This window comes from Pteropus medius, unplaced genomic scaffold, assembly GCF_902729225.1.
Source record: "Pteropus medius unplaced genomic scaffold, Ma_sr-lr_union100, whole genome shotgun sequence".
Taxonomy (NCBI): Eukaryota; Metazoa; Chordata; class Mammalia; order Chiroptera; family Pteropodidae; genus Pteropus; species Pteropus medius.
Window position 1 is genome coordinate 428,138 of NW_024352787.1, and position 21,890 is coordinate 450,027.

A 21,890-nucleotide genomic window follows, 5' to 3' on the forward strand; every position below is an offset into this window, starting at 1 on the left:
AGAATTCAATGCAATGGGTGGGGATAGAAGAGACAAGTGAAGATGACTGAGGTCCCTAGCTTGAGCCTGGGGCAGAACAGGTATATCATTAAGGAAGAAAATGTGGGAAGAGGATTGGGTTTGGGCAGTAAGGTAATCAACTCTGCATGGAGCCTCTTGAGTTTGAGATACCTGTAGGGGTGGTGATTCATGTAGAACCCTCTGGAAGGTATGAGAAATACAGTACCTGGGTCAGTAGTCACAAAGAACATTTGGCATCATGAATTGAAACCATGCAGAATTGAAGGAATTACATAGGAAAAAGTAGGAAGTGAGAGTAAATAACCACTGATGGATTCCCAAAGAACACAGACATCTTAGCCTGAAGAGGAGGAGCTGGCAAAGAGGACTGAAGAACTAACCTAAGGAGAAATCAGAGAGCCTGGAGGAACAGGCTTCCAGAAGCTAAAGAGCAGAGTACTAGGAAGTTTGGGGGCAGCTGGCCCAAAGAGGTTGACTAGGAGCAGGAGAGACGATACCTCAGTGGTTTAGTTGATTGAGAGGGTAATAGCAGGCTTCCACAGAACCATTTCAGGACTGGTGAGGACAGAATCCAAATTTTAATTCAGAGAAGTGAGTAGTAAGTACAGCAGTCTGCTAGCAGTGTTTCTTTGGACAGAGAGAGGAAGCAGGAGGACTGAGGAATGAATTCTGTGTCCGGTTAGAAGAGAATGGAATAGGTTACAGAAACACAGCCTAGAGGAGCCACTGAAGACCCAGGAAGGGGCTGAGGGCAATGGATGCTCTCTTTTCTTATATTTTAGAGGAACTTGAATTGCCTAATGGGTCTGGGCGCTCTGTCTCCCATGATGTAATTTATAATACATGCTTAGTTAGAACCAGTGGAAAATCTCATGGTGTGTGCAGCCAGGAGCCAAGCGAGGGACCCGCCCCTCTGTGTCTATTTGCCTTGATCTGTTCACCCCGGCTTTGCTTCATTAAGCACGTGTGTTGCCTCCTGCCCTCCTCTTCCCATCTGAGATGCTTGATGAATCAGAGATTGAGTCAACAGTTCCGGAAGGCTCCGAATTCTCACACTGCTTCCACTGAGATGGAAGTCATTTCTCTCATTGTTACAGGCATAGTAATGGTGGCATCTATAGGGTGTCAATCACTCATCCTGATTTGGATTGCTTTATTCTACTCTGAACACCTTAGAAGCCTCATACCAGAAAAAGTTGTTACCTTTTCTCTTTTTAATTCATCCCTTTCATTTAAGTTGGCTTCTAGCTATCCTGAACAGTTGGTTTGAAGATATTAGCCCGGTTTTTTGTTGAAAATCATGTTTTAATGACCTCTGAGAAATTCTTTCCTTGTCATCAGGAAAATTTGCAATTATGCACTGGTATCCTTGTTAGGAGTGTAGACTTAAACGAGACTCCTGAGCTCAAGAACAAAGCTCACTATATTGTAGTAACTGACATTAGGCAAGTTATGTAGTTTCTTTGTGCCTCAGTTTCTTTAGCTGTTAAATGAAGGTGATAGTGGTACCCGCCTCATATGGCTGCCATGAGCATTAAACGAGTTAATGCCTATATTGTGCCCAGCACAGTGGACAGTACTCAGTAATAGCTACCATTATTAGTATTTCTTCATTTTTCTGGTTAAGTCCCTGGATCATCAACATTGGCTAAAGCACTAAGCTAGCTATAAGAAATATGAATATATTTATATAAGAATATAAGAAATATGAATATATACCCAAGTACTCTGCTGAAAATGCCCGCATCTTTGTCATCTGCCACCCAGCATGTCTGGGGGGAGACCTTGGTCCCTCTCCCTCTCCCCTCCCCTCTCTGTACCTGGGACACTAATCCTGCCCTCGTCTGGGTCGGTTCCCACATTCTCACCTCCATGCATGGGTCTCCTGCAGTTTCTCAATTATATTTTTCTCTTCTCAAGAGCTTTTCACACAACTCTTTGTCTGCTTTCAGGCTGAAGGATTCTTGGGAGCAGAAATTTTGATTTTGAGGCTTAAGTCTTGCTTCTTACAAGTGTCTGTCAGTTCCAGTCTGTGCGATACACTCTCGTTCTATGAGTGATCTCTTATTACGAGTGATCTCCGTGATGTTCTAAAGACACTGAAATCACCCAAGTGTGGATGGGAAAGAAAATGTAAAATGAGACCAAATTAAAACGATCAGAAAATGGTTCTTCCCTGTCTCTTTCAAAGCACAAGTGGAATTCTTTGTCTGCGAGCGACTGGGGTAATTTCCAAGTTTCTTCCCCGTGCTAACATTCTGTGACACCCAGAGCGGGGAGAGGTACACATTGCCAACTGGAAAGGAAGACCTAAGGTCATGTTTTGTGACCTAGGCGGGGACATTTTCTGGTAACAGTTTCAGTACTAATGCTTTGGTTTCCAACCCTTTGCCCTTGCTCTCAGGGAAGGCCGCTCAAATGCTCACATCAGAGGAGATTACCAAAGAATCGGCGATGTCATGCTGAAGAACATTCAGGCCATGAAGGTGAGCTGCTTTGGGACTTGAGCAGAGCAGATTCGCCAGGGGAAATCATGCTGGAGCTGCTGACTGTAATCCCTTTCCATGATATGACAGTGTACACCTAGCACAACGCGGGTAAACTCGCCTGTCCTTTCTAGGTCATTTCATTGTGAAGCATAACAGAAAATCCAATCACTTTGGGGGAAGCACTTTTCATACTTTTTCTCTTCAAAAGCTCTTATGTTATAACCAAAACAACAGATATTTTCTGTAAACAGATCATTCAAAACCTGTTTTTAAAAATTATGTACACAAAACATTAGTTGACTGAACATTTCATTCTTAGTTGTTTTGGCTCCTTGTAAGCATGACAAAAATATTGGATTCGCAGCTATGTAGGAATTCCAGTCAATGCTATAACTTTAAAAAGTCAGTGTACAAGATAAATATATTTTTAACCATCAAGCAATAACTGGTGATACAAGATACCCAAAGAAGTCAATACATATTGAACCAATATTCTACCTCATTTTTGAGATCTGCCCTACCTCTTATATCTCAAATTTTCATTTTCATCCGTTAATAATTCCTTTAACATAGAATGTTTTCATTTACACAATTTCTTTTGAATACAAATATATCTATATTTGCATTTTAAAGCAATCTTCCTGTATCTCGACTGCCCAGAGCCTCTCCAATAACCTTAACTAATAACTGCCCAGAGCAAGTTAATAACCCCTTAAAGAAGGCATGTTGTTCATACTGTCACCATTTCAGTCCATCCGTCTGTCCATCAGTCCATCCATCCATCCATCCATCCATCTATCCATCCAGTGCTAGCTGACTACCTATACTGTATATGAGGCACTCATAGAATAAAACTTACTGTTGGGGTTTGAATTCCTAAGGATTTGGCTAAGTTGTATAACATTTAATTTTTTCCCCTTAGAATTATATCTCATAAGCTAGGACAAGGGGAAGATTTGGAAGGAGTGGTGCATGGCACAGAAAAGATAAGCTCTAAACCTACTTGAGATTTCCTGTTGCTCTTAACAAAGGTCAAGATATTATTTAACAGAATGAGCTGCCGCTTGCTTTTTCATGGTGTTCAAAAAGCAACACTCCTGCTTTGGGTAATATCAGAAGCCAGGGAAGCCATTAGGATTGCAGAATCCTACATCAAAAAAAAAAAAAAAAGAGCAAGAATTATCTAAGATATCCCACCATTAATGCACAAGTGAGGTTGGTGTACAAAACTCAGATGTAATGGTAACATCTCTTTTCACTTTCCTGTGGTTTCTTATAATTAATATATTTTATTTTTAGAGCAATTCCAGGTTTATAGAAAAATTGAGCAGAAAGCTCACACAGAGAGTTTCCATATTCTCACTCCCTTCCCATCCCAATCCTCCTCTACAACACACACACACACACACACACACACACACACACACACACACACACACACACACACACACAGTTTTTCCTATTAACCTCTTGTGTTCGTGCGGTACATTTGTTACAGCTGATGAACCAATATTGATATGGTATTGTTAATTGATAGTTTACGGTAGATTCACTTTTTGTGTTTTACATGCTGTGGGTTTTGGCAAGTGTGTAATGTCGAGCATCCACCTTGACAGAATCATACAGGATAGTTTTATGGCCCTAAAAATCCTCTCCGCTCCACCTGTTCATCCCTCCCACCCTTCCATCCCTGGCAACTCCTCATCTTTGACTGTCTCCATAGTTTGGTCTTTTCCAGAATGTCATAAAGTTGGAATTATTGTGTAGATTTTTCAGGCTGGCTTTTGTCACTTGTTAAAGATATGCTTTCTTCTATGACACATTTTTGTTACTGTTGTACTTCTCAGTTATTTTTCTCATTGAAGCCTCTTTTCCCATGTTCTGTTTTTTTTGTTGTTGTTGTTGGTTTTTTTTTCAGCCCAATTCGTTTTTTTTGCTTTTTCTCACTGTGCTCCCTTCGTCAGATTATAAGCCTGCACTTATTTACTCCCTTCAAAGAGGTTTGGATTCCACCATGCATCTCTGGGGACAGCAGCGGAGACCTGATAGCTCTTCCCCACCCCCTCGGGGACAGTCCCCAGAGTTCTCCTGTTCATCAGCTCTCCTTTGTGGCCCTCTCTGGCCTGTCTGCTGTCTTCCACCCTCTGCTCCTCCACAGAGAGCTGACATTCAGTAGACATCCATCCTCCTCTCCGTTCACCTAGCACCTAAGACCTAAAAATACACCTGATTTCCGCTCATAGCAATTCTATCTCCTCAGTCTAGTGAGTTGGCCTTATTGAGTTTAGCCAGCTTCCTCAGCTGTGCTGGCATTCTAGTTATTGTGCCAATCAAGCGTTTATAGCATGGAGCTCTGTGCAAGCAAAATAAAAATAGTTGGAGAGGCTCAGAGAGCCACTGGCAGCCTTTTGAAGAAATTTGTGTGTGTGTGGCAGTTATTGTTGGTTTTAAATAATTTTTATGAAGTGTGGAAGGGAGTAGCAGAAGACATAAAAGCCCAGATTAGCACTTTTGTCCAAAATGCTTCAGGTGATCTCCAGCTTGCAGTCTTTCCTGCCCATCCCCCGAGCTGTGCACTCACCTGCGTTTGCAGGGGCTCAGCGAGGATGCTGTGATTACCCTTCACCTGTTCCAAGACCTTCTGCATGAGACTGAGGGAGCTGACCCAGGGGCTCCAATCCCCACATGAAAGCCAGAAATACCCAGTCTTGTCCTCTAGCCCACGCTGTGAACTTCCAACTGGAAAATCTACCCACAGGCACGAAGGCACTTCGACATCCACGCAGAGAAAAGGACGTCCTCCTCTCCTTTCATCTTGACCCTTCACCTGCCATCCAGGCTGTCTCCCCAGGCCTCCACCCCCTGCCCCTTCTCCTTCTTACCCTCCTACCACATTCCTCCTCCTGGCTCTGTTTTCTCTTTCCTGGATGACTCACCCAGCTTCCTGATGAGTCTTCTTGCCTTCCACCAAGCCATCCACCCAAACCACCATTTATATTACAGCCGGACTGGCAAAGCTCAGAACCTTCCTTGTCTCTCTGCGGCTCGGAGAATACAATCCAAACTCTAAACCTGATGAAAAAGACTTCACACTAGCCCTAGACAATCTCTCCAGACCCCTTCTCCCTGTCCTTCACATTCTATTCTGCATTTCAGGGACCATGAAGTCCATTCTCCAGGTGCTCAGGTCTTAGCAAGACTCCTGCCTCGGCTGCATGCATGCGCTGATTCACTTGCTCATCAGTGCAAGCAGACAGCAGACTTTTATTGAGCATCTACCATGTCTATCAGGCCCTGAGGTTACAGTGACATGACAGATGCTCTCTCTCAAAATCAAGTAGGGGACCAGACATGTGATAACATTGCATTGAGCTATACACATGCACACACGTACAGGCATGTGTTAGCACAATGCAATGTTATCACATGTCTGGTCACACATGTTACACATGTATAACACACACAATGACGGCATGGAAAACTGATGGAATCCAGATAAACAATGTGGATTGTACCAATGTCAGTTTCCTGGTTGTGATATTGTGCTATTGTTATGCAAGATGTTAGCATTAGGAGAGGCCAGGTGAAAGGTGCATGGAGTCTCCTTATAGTTTCTTTGCAACTTCCTGTGAATCTATTTTTTTTTTAAGTCACAAAATAAATTCTACAAGAGAGACCATATGATAAACTAAGACGGACAAACACAGCATAACTGCTGGAGGATCGACAAGACTAACTCAGCCTGGAGATCAGGGAAGGCCCCAGAGGGAACCCTGAAGGGTGAGGAGGGGCTGGGAGGTGTCTTAGGAGGGGAGCGTCATATGTAGAGGTTCTGGGTTCGAGGACCTGGCACATCTAAGTGCAGGTTGTTCAGTGGGTGGCCTGGGGTGAGCAGCAGGAGGCGATGATGGGGGGATAGGAAGGATTACACCCTAAGGCCCTGTGCGCCCTGCTGAAGACTCTGAGGTTGTCCCGAGATGTTGGGAGCTCTTGTATCCAAGAAAGAGGCGATGTGCTCAGCTGCATTGTAGGAAGTTTATTTTGGTGTCTGATGCACAGTAATTTGGAAGTGTGAAGAGTAGTGACAGCCCCTGCTGGAGACACCATTACAGTGGCGGATGGTGCAAGGCTGAAACAAGGGCTGTGACCTTGGGGGTGAAGACAGGAGCTGGTTTGACAGTTTAAAGAAGTGGAATTGGTAGGACCTGGGGAAGGAGTCAAACAATGAGGGAATCTGGATCCAGCGTTTCTGTCCAGCATTTTCTGGCTGATGGTAGCACTGATCCTGAAGTTAGAGAATCACAGGGTGGCCCCCAGTGAGGCGGGGACTGTTGGGTTTGTGTCTGGATTCACTGTGCTTCAAGCTGATTCTGGAAGGTGCGAGTGGAGATGTTGGGATTAAGAATCCAGGTGTGGGGGTTGGCAGCACACAGATAGCAGCTGTCCTTCTGGCCTGGGGTGTCCTCTGTCCCCGACTCCCTAAGTACTCTATCTATCTGGACATGTCCTCCCCTTGCAGTTCTTCCCTGCCTGCTGCGAGGAATTCATCTCTAGTTTAATGCTCTATATCATCAAACTTTTTACCTTGCATCTGTCTCCACCACAACTTGTTCAAAGAAAAAACTATTCGGCAACACTTGCTAACGATGGTAAAGCAGACCTTACTGGGTGGTGAAGCAGGACCGTTGTGACCGAGGGAGGAGCATGGCAGTGGGGTTTTACAGTGACTGGGAGATTTGGGTTCAACCCTGAATACAGCATGGGCAAGCAGGAATTTATAGCATGGAGCAGGGTAGAGTCAGAGGATGGAAAATTCCTAAAAGGAAACATTGGGAGCGAGGGGGCATTCTGGCTGAACCAGTCTTAGGATTCGTGCTGAAGACAAGCCAGAGTGGTCGGACATCCCCTGGGGATGGTGAGAGATGAAGGACACGAGGTCGAGGGTGGCAGCTATCCAGGGTGAGGGTTCTGGGGAAACTGCCTTAGCAGGGTTCTTGCTAAAACTAGATTTACACGGAAGTACACAGACGGCCCTGGGAGAAGGTTCTGGAGCCTGACAAATGTTTGGGCAAGGAAAGGATCTTGGTCAGACCCCAGGAGAGTAGGGACCATGTCTAATTCTCATCCAGCTCCCTGAATCTAGCAGTGTAGGAGGCTAATGGCAGGTACTGTTAGTATATGAGGAAAAAAGGGAAAGGGAAACAGACATATATTTTTTTAACTATATAATGTTTACTGAGTGGTCCTGGTCTGTTTGTCATCTTTTGACGTTTTGAAGAAAACCACATAGGGAGCTCCTATGCATTTAATTTCCCCTTTGTTTTGCCAGTCTTGTTTTTAAAAGACACTTTACACCTCTCATGTTATATATACATCTCCTATTTTATCATCCCTACATGTTTTAAACTGCTCAATTCTTTAATAGAGCTTTTTACTTCATTTTGAAAACTTAATTGAAATAATGAAGTCGTGCAATGTAAAAAATATGAACTTTAATGAAATGAAATGATAGAAGCGGAGTCGATCTTCGTTCCTGCATGTCAAACCGGGCGGCCGTGCGCATGCGCAGTTTGGCTGAGCGGGACCCCACCCTCACCCTCGTCTTTTGCCCTCACCAGCAACTGGCCGCTCACCTGTGGAAGCACGGCGAGGCTTTGGAGGCCCTGGAGACCAGCATCAGGAGCTCCCGGCGGCTGGAGAACTTGTGCAGAGACTTCGAGCTGCAGAAGGTGTGCTACCTGCCGCTCAACACCTTCCTCCTGCGCCCCCTGCACCGGCTCATGCACTACAAGCAGGTCCTGGAGCGGCTGTGCAAGCACCACCCTCCCAGCCACACAGACTTCAGGGACTGCCGAGGTGAGCGGCGGGTGGGCGCCACCAGCCCAGCAGAGAGCGGGGCTCCGCAGGCCAAGAGCTCTGTGACACGGTGCCTCAGGTTTTCACAGCATTGCTTTTTAGTACGTGGTCAAATATTTTCTGTTTCCTCTTGACTTTTTTGTAAAGAAAGTGAGAATGATCATTAGGACCACTGTTTTCCTTTTGCATGTGTTTTCTCCTTTGATTCTGGGTGGTTTAGTGCAAAGAACTCTGGAGAAGCTCCACTGAGAGTCAGCCCTCTCTAGGAAGTTTTCCTCTGCCTACCTGGTTGAAACTCATCATCCCTTTTTAGACCCAGCACAGAAAATGGCTTGTGATAAACACTAGTGCTCAGTGCTGCTGGGTGTTGGTAATCTGCCAGTCACCTTACTAAGCACTTCACCTGAATTAACTCTAATCCTTACAACTAGTCTACGAGGCAGGGGTGAGCTCGTTTTACATGTGGGGGCTACTGAGACCAGAGAGGTTAAGGAGCCTGCTCAAAGTCACACAGCTGGAACGTAAATGACTTAGAACCTAAATCCAGAGCCCATGTTCTTGAGCATCCTACCCTACTGTTTCATGATGATACTACCCACTGTCATTTGCTCAGCACCCAGGTCAGGTACTGTGCCAGGTAGCTTGCTAAGGTTACTAATGTTAGGTCTTTATTCTTTTAACAACCCCATGAGATAAGTGTTGTTATCCCATTTATGGACAATAAAACTGAGGCTCAGAGGAGGTAAGGGACTTGTGTCACTCAATTAGCAAAAGGTCAGAGCTGGTATTCCAGACTGTGCTGTCCCCCGCTGTGCCACACATGATGTTTTGAACCTAAGTCATCTGTCTCACGCGATAGATGTTTTGTTAATGTCTGCACCTGAACCATAAGCCCCTCGAGGCCTTGGACTCTGAGTGATCAGACAGGCCAGAGTGGGCGGACATCCCCTGGAGGATGGTGAGAGATGAGGGACATGAAGTTGAGGGTGGCAGCTATCCAGGATGAGAGTTCTGGGTAAACTGCCTTAGCAGGGTTCTTGCTAAAACTAGATTTACATGGAAGTACACAGACGGGCCTGGGAGAAGGTTCTGGAGCCTGAGATCTGTTGCTGTGTCCCCAAGACTGTCCAGCCAGGCGGCACACAGAGTGGGCCCTCTACAGGTGACACTTAACATTACATGAACTTGCTCATCTACTAGTATGTCAAGACCTATATCTCTCACCTAACATATTATAAACACCTCCCATCTCTTAGGCCACCTGTGTTCACTTTTTCTAAATACATCTCTTACTCCTTTGCTTAAAAACCTGGGTGATGTCTGATTCCCCCAGGCTAAAGTCCAAACTCCTTGTGATCTGGGCCCCCAGCCAATCTCTCATACAACAGACATGCATTAAGTACCTGCCATGTACTAGATATACTAGAAAGAATGGGATGTTATGTGGCCCCCACCCACAGAACCCATCAGAGAGCACAGAGGCGTGTGCCCGGGCAGTGACCAACCGTGAGAGGGACATGCCTGGTGCAGTAGGGGCAGGGGCTTCTCACCAGCCTTCCAGCATTGCGGGAAGTTTAAGGCTGGCGTGCAAATGGGAGTGTTCTTGGAAGAAGGGAGGGTGTAGAGTATAGAGCTAGGAACTGCACATAGAGGTCTGAAGGAGACAGAAACTATGGAACCTTCTAGAAAGTGGAAGCTTTGTGTGAAATGCAGCAGAAACAAGGCTGGCAAAGTAAGCAGGTACCAGGTCCCATGGGGTCTCATAAACCCTATGAGACCTAACAACCTAAGAGCAAAGGGAAGACAAGAAGGTCTTTGAGGAGGGGAATGGTGGTGTGGGGCTTGATTCAGAAAATTCACTCAAATTAGTTTAAAAAGGCAACCCAAGAAAAGATTTGGCAAAATAATTAAGACATTGGTGATTCACAGAAGAGGAACAGAAATGGCTTGTGACATGGTTTTGGTTTGCTATATATACACTGTCAGCTTTTTAAGACACCCATGGTCCTTTATGCCTCATGCCTCAGCATACTCTGCTCCTTCTGCTTAGAGTCATTGCTCCCACCTCCTTGTCCTTTCCTGGTGCAATGCTCCTCCTCCTTTAAGCCTCAGTTCCTGCCTGACCCTCAGGGTTGGGTGACCTTCTCTGTCCACCTGCTGCGTTCTGTCATATCAGCACTCCTGGACAGGATGACCCAAAGACATTCCAGCTCTGAGGACTCAGAGAGGTACATATAAATTACCCAAGAGGATGAGGGACTTCTTTAGCTTTGCATGTGCTATCCATGGCTGACTTGCCTAGTTTTCATTTTATTAAGCAGTCCCCCACCCCCACCCTGAAGAGAAGTCTGTCCTTGACAATTAAGTGGAAGAAGCATTTATGTCACTTAAATCATAAGGTGGCATCATTGTGAAAAGGCTGAGGAAATCAAAGTATGTCTGAACATATATTTCCTGAACATAAGGGATACGAAGTGCCAAGAGTTGTTCCCAAGATGCCTACCCCATGAGCCGCAGGGGCCACAGTGCCATCCTTTTCCTCTTAGCACCTCCTCTCCCCCACCCCACTAAGCAGTTGGTGCCCAGTAGTTGTTATTGGACTAAACCAGCTGGTAATGTCTGAAGATTGAGCAGGCCTTTATCACTGTGGCTGAGACAAAGCGTTCTGTGATAAGCCAGGAAGTATTTAATTTGCATCTCCAGGGAGAAAGCAAGAAAACAAAATGCTTCCCTTCCAAAGTTGACATTCTGGGATAAAGGAGTTACTTAGTTTTCTGACGATTAAAGTTCAGTTGATAAATATTTCTTGCTTTCTTGACAAAAATACCTAAATGTTCAGCTACTGTGGCTTTGCATGCCACCTAGACTTGTGCTAATTGGGCATTAGCTCTTTGTACACATGTTGGACGCCTACTAATATAGGAGAGATTTGCCCATATTGCAAAATAAAGTTTAGTTCTGCAGTTATTATACTTTGCAACCATCTTAGTAAACGGTATAACTTCTGCAGAAGGAAGAACTGGGGAGTGCTGGAATATTCATTACCCAAAAGTTTTACTATCAGACTCTCTCCCTGCAAGACCTCTCTTTTGCCTTAGATTTTTCTGTGGCCTCTCTGTGCTCTGTTCTTCCCAGAGGAGGGGAGTTAAAAAAAATTCCTGCTCTGGAGACAGAATTCCAGGTACTCTGACTCCCCTGCTGCTTTCCCCTCTACGCCAGTGCCAACGCCAGTTCTGAGTGAAGGACAGCTGGACACCACGTGGCAATGAAGGGGGGGTCATTTACATTTTCGAGGTGCATTGGGGAAACTAAAGCACATAAATACATAAAGTAAAGCAAATATATTCAAGCAAATCACTTTTTAGAGTGAGAAATAGCAGTGTTTTCTCTAAAAGAATGCATCTAACATAGTCCAGCTACTGGAGGATGTTACTCTGGAGAGTTGAGCTTCAAGATGTTGGGGGACCAGGGGTTGGGGGACCCTTGTCTGCCATTAATGCTGCAGTTTTTGTGTTTGTTTCCTTCATTAGCTGCTTTGGCAGAGATTACTGAAATGGTAGCACAGCTTCACGGTACAATGATCAAGATGGAGAATTTCCAGAAGCTGCATGAACTCAAGAAAGATTTGATTGGCATCGACAATCTTGTGATTCCAGGAAGGGTAAGCAGCTGTGCTCTTACGCATTGGAGGTGAAGCCAGAAGGGTGACATTTAAGTGACTGAAATTCGAACCATTTTGAATACAGATACTCGAAATTAAAATATCCTCCTTCTCAAGTGGCTTCCTGCCACCTGGAGACAATTGGAAAAACACCTTAACATTACAGTGTCATTCAAAATTTTGTGTTCGGAGATAAAGCTAGCCTTTGACCCTTGTATTCTGTCTTTCCTCCTTATTGGCTGATTTGCTCCTTTTTCCCTACCATGTTCTGAGAGGATTTGAAATAGCTTATTTTTTTTTAATTTAGGTAAATTGAAAATGAGTAAAGAATTGGGTAAAATGGTGATCTAAAGGCAGAGGAAAAGTTAGCATATGAAAGCATACTGTAAATGCCCATGTAAGTATGCAAAGTATTTTTAAAAGGCACAATTTTTGTATGTAATATAATTTTAATTAGGAATTAACCTAACATTTTAGCTGGAACACCATTCTGAGAGAGACGCAGGTTCACTTGGGCTGTTAACCTTCACCTACTCGGCACCCTGCATGGGCCGTAGGTCCTTCACAATGAGGCAGTGCCTTGTTGCATAAACACACTTCTTCCAGGCCGATGGGAATATTAAAAGTACAGCGTAATCTGCCTTTTTTTCAGTTCTCTTCCTAAGAATCAAACTATTAGTCAGTTGATACGTCTCATCACATCTCTCTATGGGATCTTTCTCCTGCAGCTCTCCCATTTTGAACTATCCATCACCCAGGTTCAGAAGGAGTTTTAGCCCCTTTGATCTGCTGCGTACCTGCCTTCATCTCCAGACAAGTTGCCAGTATGCCGGGGCTCTCAGTCTTCTCTGGCAGGTGGCTGCCCTGGAAACTTGAAACCTGTGTAGCTTAGGGGAGATGAAGGAACATCTCTGTGTATTTGGTATTTCTGTTGGGGAGCCTAGTTACAAAACCGACTAGAAAACCAGTTGTGAAGACAAGTTGTCAGAAGAGTTATGTGGTTAAGTGCTGAGTGGAAATTAAAGCTGGGATTTGCTTCAGCTCTCCTGGGGAGAAAATTCCACCAGGCCTTGGCATTTAAAAACCCCATTTACCCATCCACACAGAACTCGTAGTAAAGCCCTGTGGAATCAATGTAATTTTCTTTTACCTTTGGACGCTATAAAACATTTAGCATATTATGCTACATGGCAAACAGACCATTTGTAAAGCATTTATTTTGAGGAAAGTCTTCTATGGAGCTATGAAAAGAGCTTTGACTTGGAGTAGGTGGCCCCGGGTTCAAATTCTAGCTCCATTAAAGCTGGGATGTTTCACCAGCCGAACGTTCCTTCCCTTCTGTGACGTGGGGATTGTATCCACTCCCTCGTAGGTCATGAGGATCAAGTGACATTTCATGAGTAAAACTAACAATAAATATGAATTATCGTCCCCCACCTCCATTTATTTGAACAGACTTAGTATACATTTATTATTATATAATGTTATTGGTTACATAGCACAGCACTGTAGAAGGCATTATGAGCATTTAGCCAGATTGGGTTCTGTCACCCATAACTGACCAGGTGATTTGGGGCATGTTTCTTATCATTTTGCTTTTCAATTTTCCTTATCTGAAAAATGATAAAATTGAATTTGCAGACTCATGTGTGGAGCTAATATACGTACCTAGCACGTCAGACACACACCACATGTTAAATAAAGGGAAGTCATTGCTATTTATAAAGGTGAGGTTGGAATTGGGGTGCCGGTTACTAACTGCAGACCCCGTTTATCTGAGTATTCTTTTGCTCATCAACTGGCTACACAGCCATTCACTGTTTCAGGTCAACCCTGAATGACACAAGAAGGACATAATGTTATGTTGCAGTAAAGGAATGACACACCAAGGCCAGTTGATTATCATTAATTTTAAATTATCAAATAGCCTAGTGGGTAGAAGGAAGGTTCTGACAGATCTGTCTACAGACGGAATTTTAAAGATTAAGATGTAAAGGCGAACAGATAATTTTAGAGACACTCACGCCCCATACCTGCAGTCTAATCCCTAACATGGCTTTTGGGCATAATCCCACTCACCCTTCTGACCCTTATACCAGGTTAGTCGGCCGTGATATGTCCTGGAAGACAGGAGTGTTACCTGAGCAAGAAGGCCCCAGCACCCTTGGCTTGAGCCAGGCCCCCTGGGGGTGTCTCTCTATCCTAGGAATTAAGTGCCTGAGAGAAGTTTTTCCTGGACTGGCCTTCTAGGTTATAGGAGCACATTCTTTTTCATTAAAGGGACAGGTATGAGGCATGAGTGAGGGGCATCATTTGGTTAAAATTCAGAGGCCTGGACATCTTTAGACTTGCCCTTTAAAAGAAAGCAGCTTGAGCCTAAGGATATTAAGGGCCTTTACTTTTTTCCTATTCCATGGTTTAAAAAAAACTAGTCAAGAGCCATCTTCCATCTCCAACCCTCAGACAGTGAGAGCTGAGGCCACAGCCCTTCCCCTCCCTGCCCTGAAGCCCCTCGACACAGACTGCACTCCCTTTTCTTTTTGCGGTGAGTGCCTCCTGCCCTCCCATCTTCTCTCCCACTCAGGAAAAAGCCAGGATCCCTATGCAGGTTTGATAGAAAATGCATGTTCCAACAGCAACGAATGTATGGGGCGGGAACAGGAGTCATAGCAACAGTTAGGGTCACCAGTCCTTGTTCTCTGATGAAAGCGGCCCCCTAGGCACCATTTCCTCATTGTTTATGTCATAACATCCACTCACTGGCCCTGCAAGTGTTTATATGTTACTTTGTTGATTTCCGAAATATGTCAGTTAAATATACTAGCAGACAGAGTCTTCGATCCACATTTCAGAAAGGACCAAAGAAAGAGTTGAGTCAGGTCATACAGAAGTCTATAGAATCAAAATGAGTTGGTTGAATCCCTGTTCTTGGCTCAGTAGCCCTGGGAGCACAGAAAAACCTCACGGCAGGTATTCTAAGAATCTGTTGTTATGTAACAAACTACCCCAATACTACATAGCATGGTTTTTCCAAGTCAGGAAGTTGGCAGGGCTCAGCCAGCTGATTCTTCTGCTCCATGTGGCATTGTTAGACATTCCAAATAGGCTGGTCTGGAGGGTACAAGGCTGACACCTGGCGGGGATGGCTGAAAGCTGGGCTCAGCTAGGACTGTGCGGAGAGCCCACGAGGGGCCTCAGTAACCCGGGCTCGGCGTGGCCTTACTGCTTACGTGCAGCTCAGGGCTCCAAGAACAGTTGTTCCTAGGGAAAAAGCAGAGGCTACATGTAGTTTTATGACCAAGTCTCAGAGGTCATACAGCATCACTTCCATACTCTGTTGGTCAAATCAGTCACCAGCCTACCCATATCCCAGGGAAGGGGACAGAGACCCCACTTCTAATGGATGTCAAAGAACTTACAGCCGTGTTTTAAAAGCAACGCTGTGGAAAAGTTTAGCAGTTCCTCAATTTAAGTTAACCATAGAATTTCCATATGACCCATCAATTCCATTCCTGGGTGTGTACCGAGAACAGTTGAAAACAGGTGTTGAAACAAAAACTGGAACATGTGTGCATAACAAAACCATTCCCAGTAGCCAGAAGTGAAAACCACCAAAATGTCCATCAACCGGTGAATGGATAAACACACTGTGGTCCATCCCATACAAGGAAATACTCAGCCACAGGAAGGAAGGAAGCTCCGATACACACTACAACATGGATGAAACTTGAAAACATTATGCCAGACACAAAAGGGCACATCACATGATTTGATTTATGTGAAATATCCAGACTAGGCAAATCCAGAGAGACAAAAAGCAGATTGATGGTCGCCAGGTGCTAAGGGAAGGGGAACTGGGGAATGAGTGCCCAGTGGGCAGTTTCATGCAGGGTGATGACAGATGGTAGCGATGGATGCCCACTATGAATGCACTAAAGGTCACGAGTGGTAAATTTTATGTGTATTTTACCAAACTTTTTTAAAATGAGTTTGTCGGTGGGGCTAGTGCAAATGGTTCATGCCCAGAAGAGTTTATGGTTTGGAAGAAAACGTTCCTTAGATATATTTGTGTCTCGCTCTTTTATCCTCGAACATGGTTACTAGTTTTTGAGAACCAGAGTTTTAAGTCATGGAGCAGACTCCCCTATTCCTAATACTCTCCTATGGCTCATCTGTCTTCTGGTCCCCTGCTGCCTGTCTGTTTCTGGCCGGGTCCTTGTCCCATCCCTAGCAGTGGGAAGCCTGCAGGGCCTGTGGGTTGCGTGTGTAATCACACGCCTGAATGTGAACCAGCCTGACCTGAGCACGCCGCCAAACCTGAGTGATGTCCCTCGCTGTTATGAGGCCGATGGTCATCCCTGCCTCTTAGGTTCCTGGGAAGGTGAGGAGCTTAGAGTCAGCTTGGCTCAGCATTCAGTAAATAGTAACCGTGATCACTATGATTTTTAGCGTGAAAGGGCCCGTGGCGTGGGAAGCCAGAATCTCTGCGCTGACGCAGGTTTGCACATTCCCACCCAACTCTTGGGTCTGCTTTCTCTGCAGGAATTCATTCGCCTGGGAAGCCTCAGCAAGCTCTCCGGGAAGGGGCTCCAGCAGCGCATGTTTTTCCTGGTAAGTGGTTTGAGCTGTCCGTCTTCACTGTGATGAGTGATCCGTGGGGTCACAGGACCGGGCCTCGGCAGCCCGAGGGGGCACCTGGAAGGCGGGAGGAGCAGCCAAAGCTGCTCAGTTGTTGAGATCAACTGTCATACTTTTTGCACTTGTTGGTTTCAAATGGAACCCATGCATCTCAGCCACACTTGTCCTTGCTCCTCTAGTTCAACGATGTCTTGCTGTACACGAGCAGGGGACTGACAGCCTCGAATCAGTTTAAAGTCCACGGGCAGCTCCCGCTCTATGGCATGACCGTGAGTATGCACCACAGGCACGACATCAGGCTGCCTGTAGTTTGCAGATCAGGCTGAAGGGAGCAAGAGCCAGTGACAGTGACGTGAGGAAGGAAAAGGAAGTGAAAGCATCACAGGTGTTATGGGAAACCTGGGCTTTGTTAGAGCTCCTCCCCTACAGGGGCTCTGGGACCTGTCTCCTCTCCTACGTGTGGGATGTAGAGGTATCTTACTTAATTCTAGAACCAAATGAAGAGGCAAGCTGATGTGGCCATGTGATATGAACTGGCCTCTCACTGCCCTGTGCCGGGCCCCAGGCCTTGAAGGACAGTCCTCACCATCCACATGGAGTAATGGAGCCCAGCCTACTCCTAGATCAAGGAGTCACCTGTCCCTCCCCCAAGATGCCAGTGGACAGATCTCAGTATTCTGTGACCCTTGGCTGGCAGATGCAGACAGGAGGGCAGTCAGCACAGGACTATTTCCTTGGCTTATAACTACACTCGCCTCAGTGGATGGACAAAGAAAAGTTTACAGGCTCTGCCAAAAAAATTCAATGCATTTTTACCTTTCCCCTTTCCGTTATTTTTCTCACTTGGTTCTCCATGCTGTAGCCATTTTAGTAAACATTTGAAAATGGACTGAGCATCTTGCTCACTTCTTGGCAGTAAAATTATGAAAACTTGTCCCACAGATAGAGGAAAGTGAAGATGAGTGGGGCGTGCCCCACTGCCTTACCCTGCGGGGCCAACGGCAGTCCATCATCGTGGCCGCCAGGTAACTCGGGCACCTGACCTCTTACCTGTTTACCCTTTCACCTGCTGTGGTCTGAACACCTGACATCTGTCTCTTCAGTTCTCGGTCCGAGATGGAAAAGTGGGTTGAGGACATACAAATGGCCATTGATTTGGCAGAGAAAAGCAGCGGCCCCACTCCCGAGTTCCTTGCCAGCAGCCCCCCTGACAACAGTAAGTGTGGAAGGAAGCTTCCTCGGTGCTGCCCACGGCCCACTGCCTTCGGCAATCGGCCACGGAGGGGCGGGGCAGCTCTGGCTGAGAGGGAGAGCCTTTTACTGCATTTAAAATCACCTTAACCAGTGGGCCTCATATCCATGGTCCACATTTGTGTTTAAAGCCGAACCCAAGGAACTTCCATTTCCTAAAAATAAAAAAACCCTTAAAACTATAAGAGTGCAGGGAAGTCATCTTTTCTGGACCATATTGCTGCTTGTCACGTAGAATGTCAGTGTCTAGGGATAGAAAACAAGGCCATCCACATGCTGGGCAAGCACTGCAGGCCCGGTGCTGGAGCGTGGTAGGGGCTCTCTGGTAGAGGGGCTGGTGGGATGCCCTCCGGGGTGGGATCCTAACAGGCAGATGACTGCTAGTGTGATTTCCTGCTCCGTGGGTGCGTAGGGGTCCCCAGAACCAGATCGCTGTGACCGCCCCTTCTGAAGAGCAAAGATCAGAAGCACTGCCTTTTGCCTCGTCCTACAGAGTCCCCTGATGAGGCCGTGGTGGCCGACCAGGAGTCGGAGGATGACCTCAGCGCCTCGCGCACCTCGCTGGAACGCCAGGCCCCTCACCGCGGCAATACCATGGTGCATGTGTGCTGGCACCGCAACACCAGCGTCTCTATGGTGGACTTCAGTGTGGCCGTGGAGGTACCTGCCGTGAGCCTAGAGGGTGGGAGTATGGGACACTGAACGACACTCGGCCTCTCAGGTTAGGGAGCCAGCAATGACATTCTGTGAATGCAAAGGCATATCTTGGTCTTCATTCTGTACGATGATCATTTTCTTTTGTTCTCCAGGCCATCTACACTTTTTTTTCCCTCTCGTGGAGTTAGCCATAGAGCAGAACCTGTATGCATTTAGCCCTGTATCTGTACCAGAGAGGCCTAGAAACGGGGCCCCAATGCCAGTGGATGGAGAGGTCCAAGCACCGAGGTTGCCACATCCTGGAACAGCCACCCACCCTACACACCTGAAATCGGGTACAAGGAGGCAGTAGGGTCAGAAAGCTGGTACCAGCTAGAGCAATGTCATGTGTAATTCATGGAAGAACCTCAGACATGGGCTCTCTGGGCAGGCGCTGGGAGCCGTCTCTGATGATGGGTCTCTCCCCAGAGTGCAACTGTGATCCTTCCAGAACTCTCCAAACTCCAGTCCCTAAGCATCCTCCAGCCCAGGTCCATAGTCCATAACCTTTCAGAAAATGCCAAACTGAAGAAAGCTCTAAAACCAGAGTTCTCTTCATATCCCATTGGCAACAGAACCTGACCTGAGCTGTTTTTGAGGATTTTTATCATTTTTGTGTGAATGTTCACGTTTCACCGTATAATCATGTTTTGAGTCTGGGCAGCTGCCCAGACCCCACTACTAGGGGTGCCATATAGGAGAGGCATGTGATTATCTTTCTAAAACCTGTCAAGTTCTTAATTCCTAAATTTAGACACCTGATCCAAAAATGCCACATAAAAGACTGAGTCAAGGACAGCAGTTTGCTTTTTGAACCAATAGTAATGGGAATGTACCAAGCATTTCTTGATGGATAGTCTGTAGGGACTGAGGTTTTCTGGAGGTGACCTTCACCGTTCCATGGAGTATTTCGAGTTTCGTTGCTAGTATTCTAAAACTCATGCCTACTTCCCAAAACATCCTCAAGGGGACGTGTCTCGGGTACAGGCCCTCGGTGCGGGGCTCCCCCTGGCCTCTGTGTCAGCCGCAGTGATGTGCCCTCCTGTTCCTCATAGGAACACCTTTTTCCCTCCTGATGGGCTCACTGTGCTCGGCCTCCTCCCTCCCTTTACACTGGGTCGGCCTGCAAAGTTTACCAGCCAAAGATTTCTCTCAGGGGATGGGAGCAGGGAAGAACCAGTGACTATCTGGTAGAGAAACACACCTAACCAAATCTGATCTGTCCAGTCTGGTCCAGTGAAGCTGGTGGAAGTGCAACACCGTGAGAAAGAATTTCTCTCTGCCTCACTTTATACTGACCTTTGTGGGGTGCAGTTAGGACTGTCAGTGCATGGGAATTTGGGAGGCTTGAGACCTTTTTAATTCCTGGAGGCATGTAGGTCATTCAAGAATGCAGCAGGCAGGTAGGTCTTAGGTGACCCAGACACCTCAAGGCCAGCTCTATTTGGGTGACAGGCCTGCAGAGCTGCAGCCATTTGTCTACATGGCCAGGTGAGTCTAAGAGCCAGGTCAGCAAAATGTGGCCCACAGGCCAAATCCTGACACCCCTGGTTGTTTACAGCCATGAACGAAGATCAGGGTTTTACATTTTTGAATGGTTAATATAAATCTCTCATTCTGCCCCTTGGCCTGAAAAGCCTAAAATATTTACTACGTGGCCCCTGAAGGAAAAGTTTGCCAAGAACTGTAGAGCATGAAAGCAAGCCCCTGGGCATGTAGTTTCAAGGTGGGAAAGATGCAGGTTAAAAGCGCGTGGACTTGACTCTGTCACTCTGCAAATGTCCCTCCCTTGCCAGATCCCCCCTCCCAAGGCACACGCCTTCAGTCTGGTGTCTGTGGTGGGCCCCAGACACGTCCCCCACTGGCAGACAGCCGCAGTCTCCCAGGGCCGCCGCGTGATGGGGGGCAGGAAGCAACCCCTTCCCTCTCGTTGTGGCTTTCTCATGGTCCTCAGCTCTTCGATCGTGTGTCTTATAGAAATGAGTAACGGGGATGTTTGGGGACAGCGCAGATATGCTGAAAGTTGCGTGCAAGCCAGCGAGCACAGGGAGTTCACATTAGATGTGGGGGAGTGTGAAGCTGGGATGGCCAGAGTGAAGCCTCGCCTGCTGATGTTCTGAGGTGAAATGGTCGAAGTTGTTTGGACTGGAGTTAGGTGGTGGTGATCTGGGAAAGGTGGGTGTTATTTACAGTCTGAATACAGGCGAGGACCAGGAGGGACAGCACTGAGAGGAAGAATCTGGTGGGAACTATTTTCTGTGGCTGCTGTATGACAAACCGGCTAATGAAAGTTTTTCCTCTCATAGTGCTGAAGGCTGGCAGTCTAAGATCAAGGTGTTAGGAGGGTCGGCTCCTTTCGGAGGGTCTTTTCCAAACCTCTCTAGGCTTCTGGTGATTGCCAGCAATCCTTGGTGTTCCTTGGCTTGTTAGACGCCAAGGAGGTGTAACCTCCACCTCCGCCTCACTCGGCAGTCTCCCTGTATGTCCGGTAAAATGTCCTCTTTTAAGGACAACTCACTGGGATTAGGACCCGCCCTACTTCAGTATGACTGTATCTTAACTTGATGACATCTGCAAAGACCCAATTTCCAAATAAGGTCACCTTAACATGTACCAGTGCTTTGATCTTTTTTGTGGGGAAAGGGGGTCAGGGGGTACACACTGGTCCTCAATAGGAACAGAGCAGTTTGGGAGTGGCGGCTACTCTAAAAGGTAGCAAAAAATGACGCACCAGCTGTTCTGGGCCAAGGATGTTGACCTCTCCTGTTAAAGCAGATGGAAAATGGTCTGGGTTGGAGACAGACCTAAAGGTCATCTGCATGGACAAAAGGGTTCAGCCTCTTGAGAACAGTGACAGAAAGGACAGAGCTTAGGGGGCCAGGTACTCTAAGTAGGAGACTGAAATGTACCGGAGCGAAGCTAAGGGGAGCAAAGAAAGGCCAGTAGGTGTCATTATTAAAAAGTATCTAGGCTCTTAGAATGGCAATGCCAGGGGGACTTATTCAGAGTTTATACCTTGGTGAGTTCCAGAAAGGATTTAAGGTAGCTGGAAGCTTTTAAGAGTATTCTCACCAACCTGCCTGGTGTGTATACCACACTGTGGGACTGGCCCTTGTTCAAAAAGTAATTGTATCTAAAGCTAAAGATCTTTCGGACTCTATCTGGAGGAATTTGACTCAGTATAGAATATGCTCTTCTCCTTGCCGGCAGTGTGACTTCGTGTAACCACGTATGATGTTATAGAAATATCACAACCCCGACTCTGGCTGCGCCATCAC

The 21,890-nt window shown here is 46.4% G+C and overlaps 1 protein-coding gene across 3 annotated transcripts in view; it reads left to right on the plus strand.

Moving 5' to 3' along the window:
* The window catches only part of FARP1 (FERM, ARH/RhoGEF and pleckstrin domain protein 1), a 268,128-nt gene that overhangs the window by 241,124 nt on the left and 5,114 nt on the right, over positions 1 to 21,890 (plus strand). For all 3 annotated transcript variants that reach the window (XM_039849165.1, XM_039849167.1, XM_039849166.1), the window contains 8 exons: positions 2,426 to 2,507; positions 8,129 to 8,366; positions 11,897 to 12,027; positions 16,570 to 16,638; positions 16,845 to 16,934; positions 17,608 to 17,690; positions 17,769 to 17,881; positions 18,410 to 18,576. In XM_039849165.1, the coding sequence (XP_039705099.1) occupies positions 2,426 to 2,507; positions 8,129 to 8,366; positions 11,897 to 12,027; positions 16,570 to 16,638; positions 16,845 to 16,934; positions 17,608 to 17,690; positions 17,769 to 17,881; positions 18,410 to 18,576 (973 nt within the window). The remainder of the gene's footprint in view (positions 1 to 2,425; positions 2,508 to 8,128; positions 8,367 to 11,896; positions 12,028 to 16,569; positions 16,639 to 16,844; positions 16,935 to 17,607; positions 17,691 to 17,768; positions 17,882 to 18,409; positions 18,577 to 21,890) is intronic.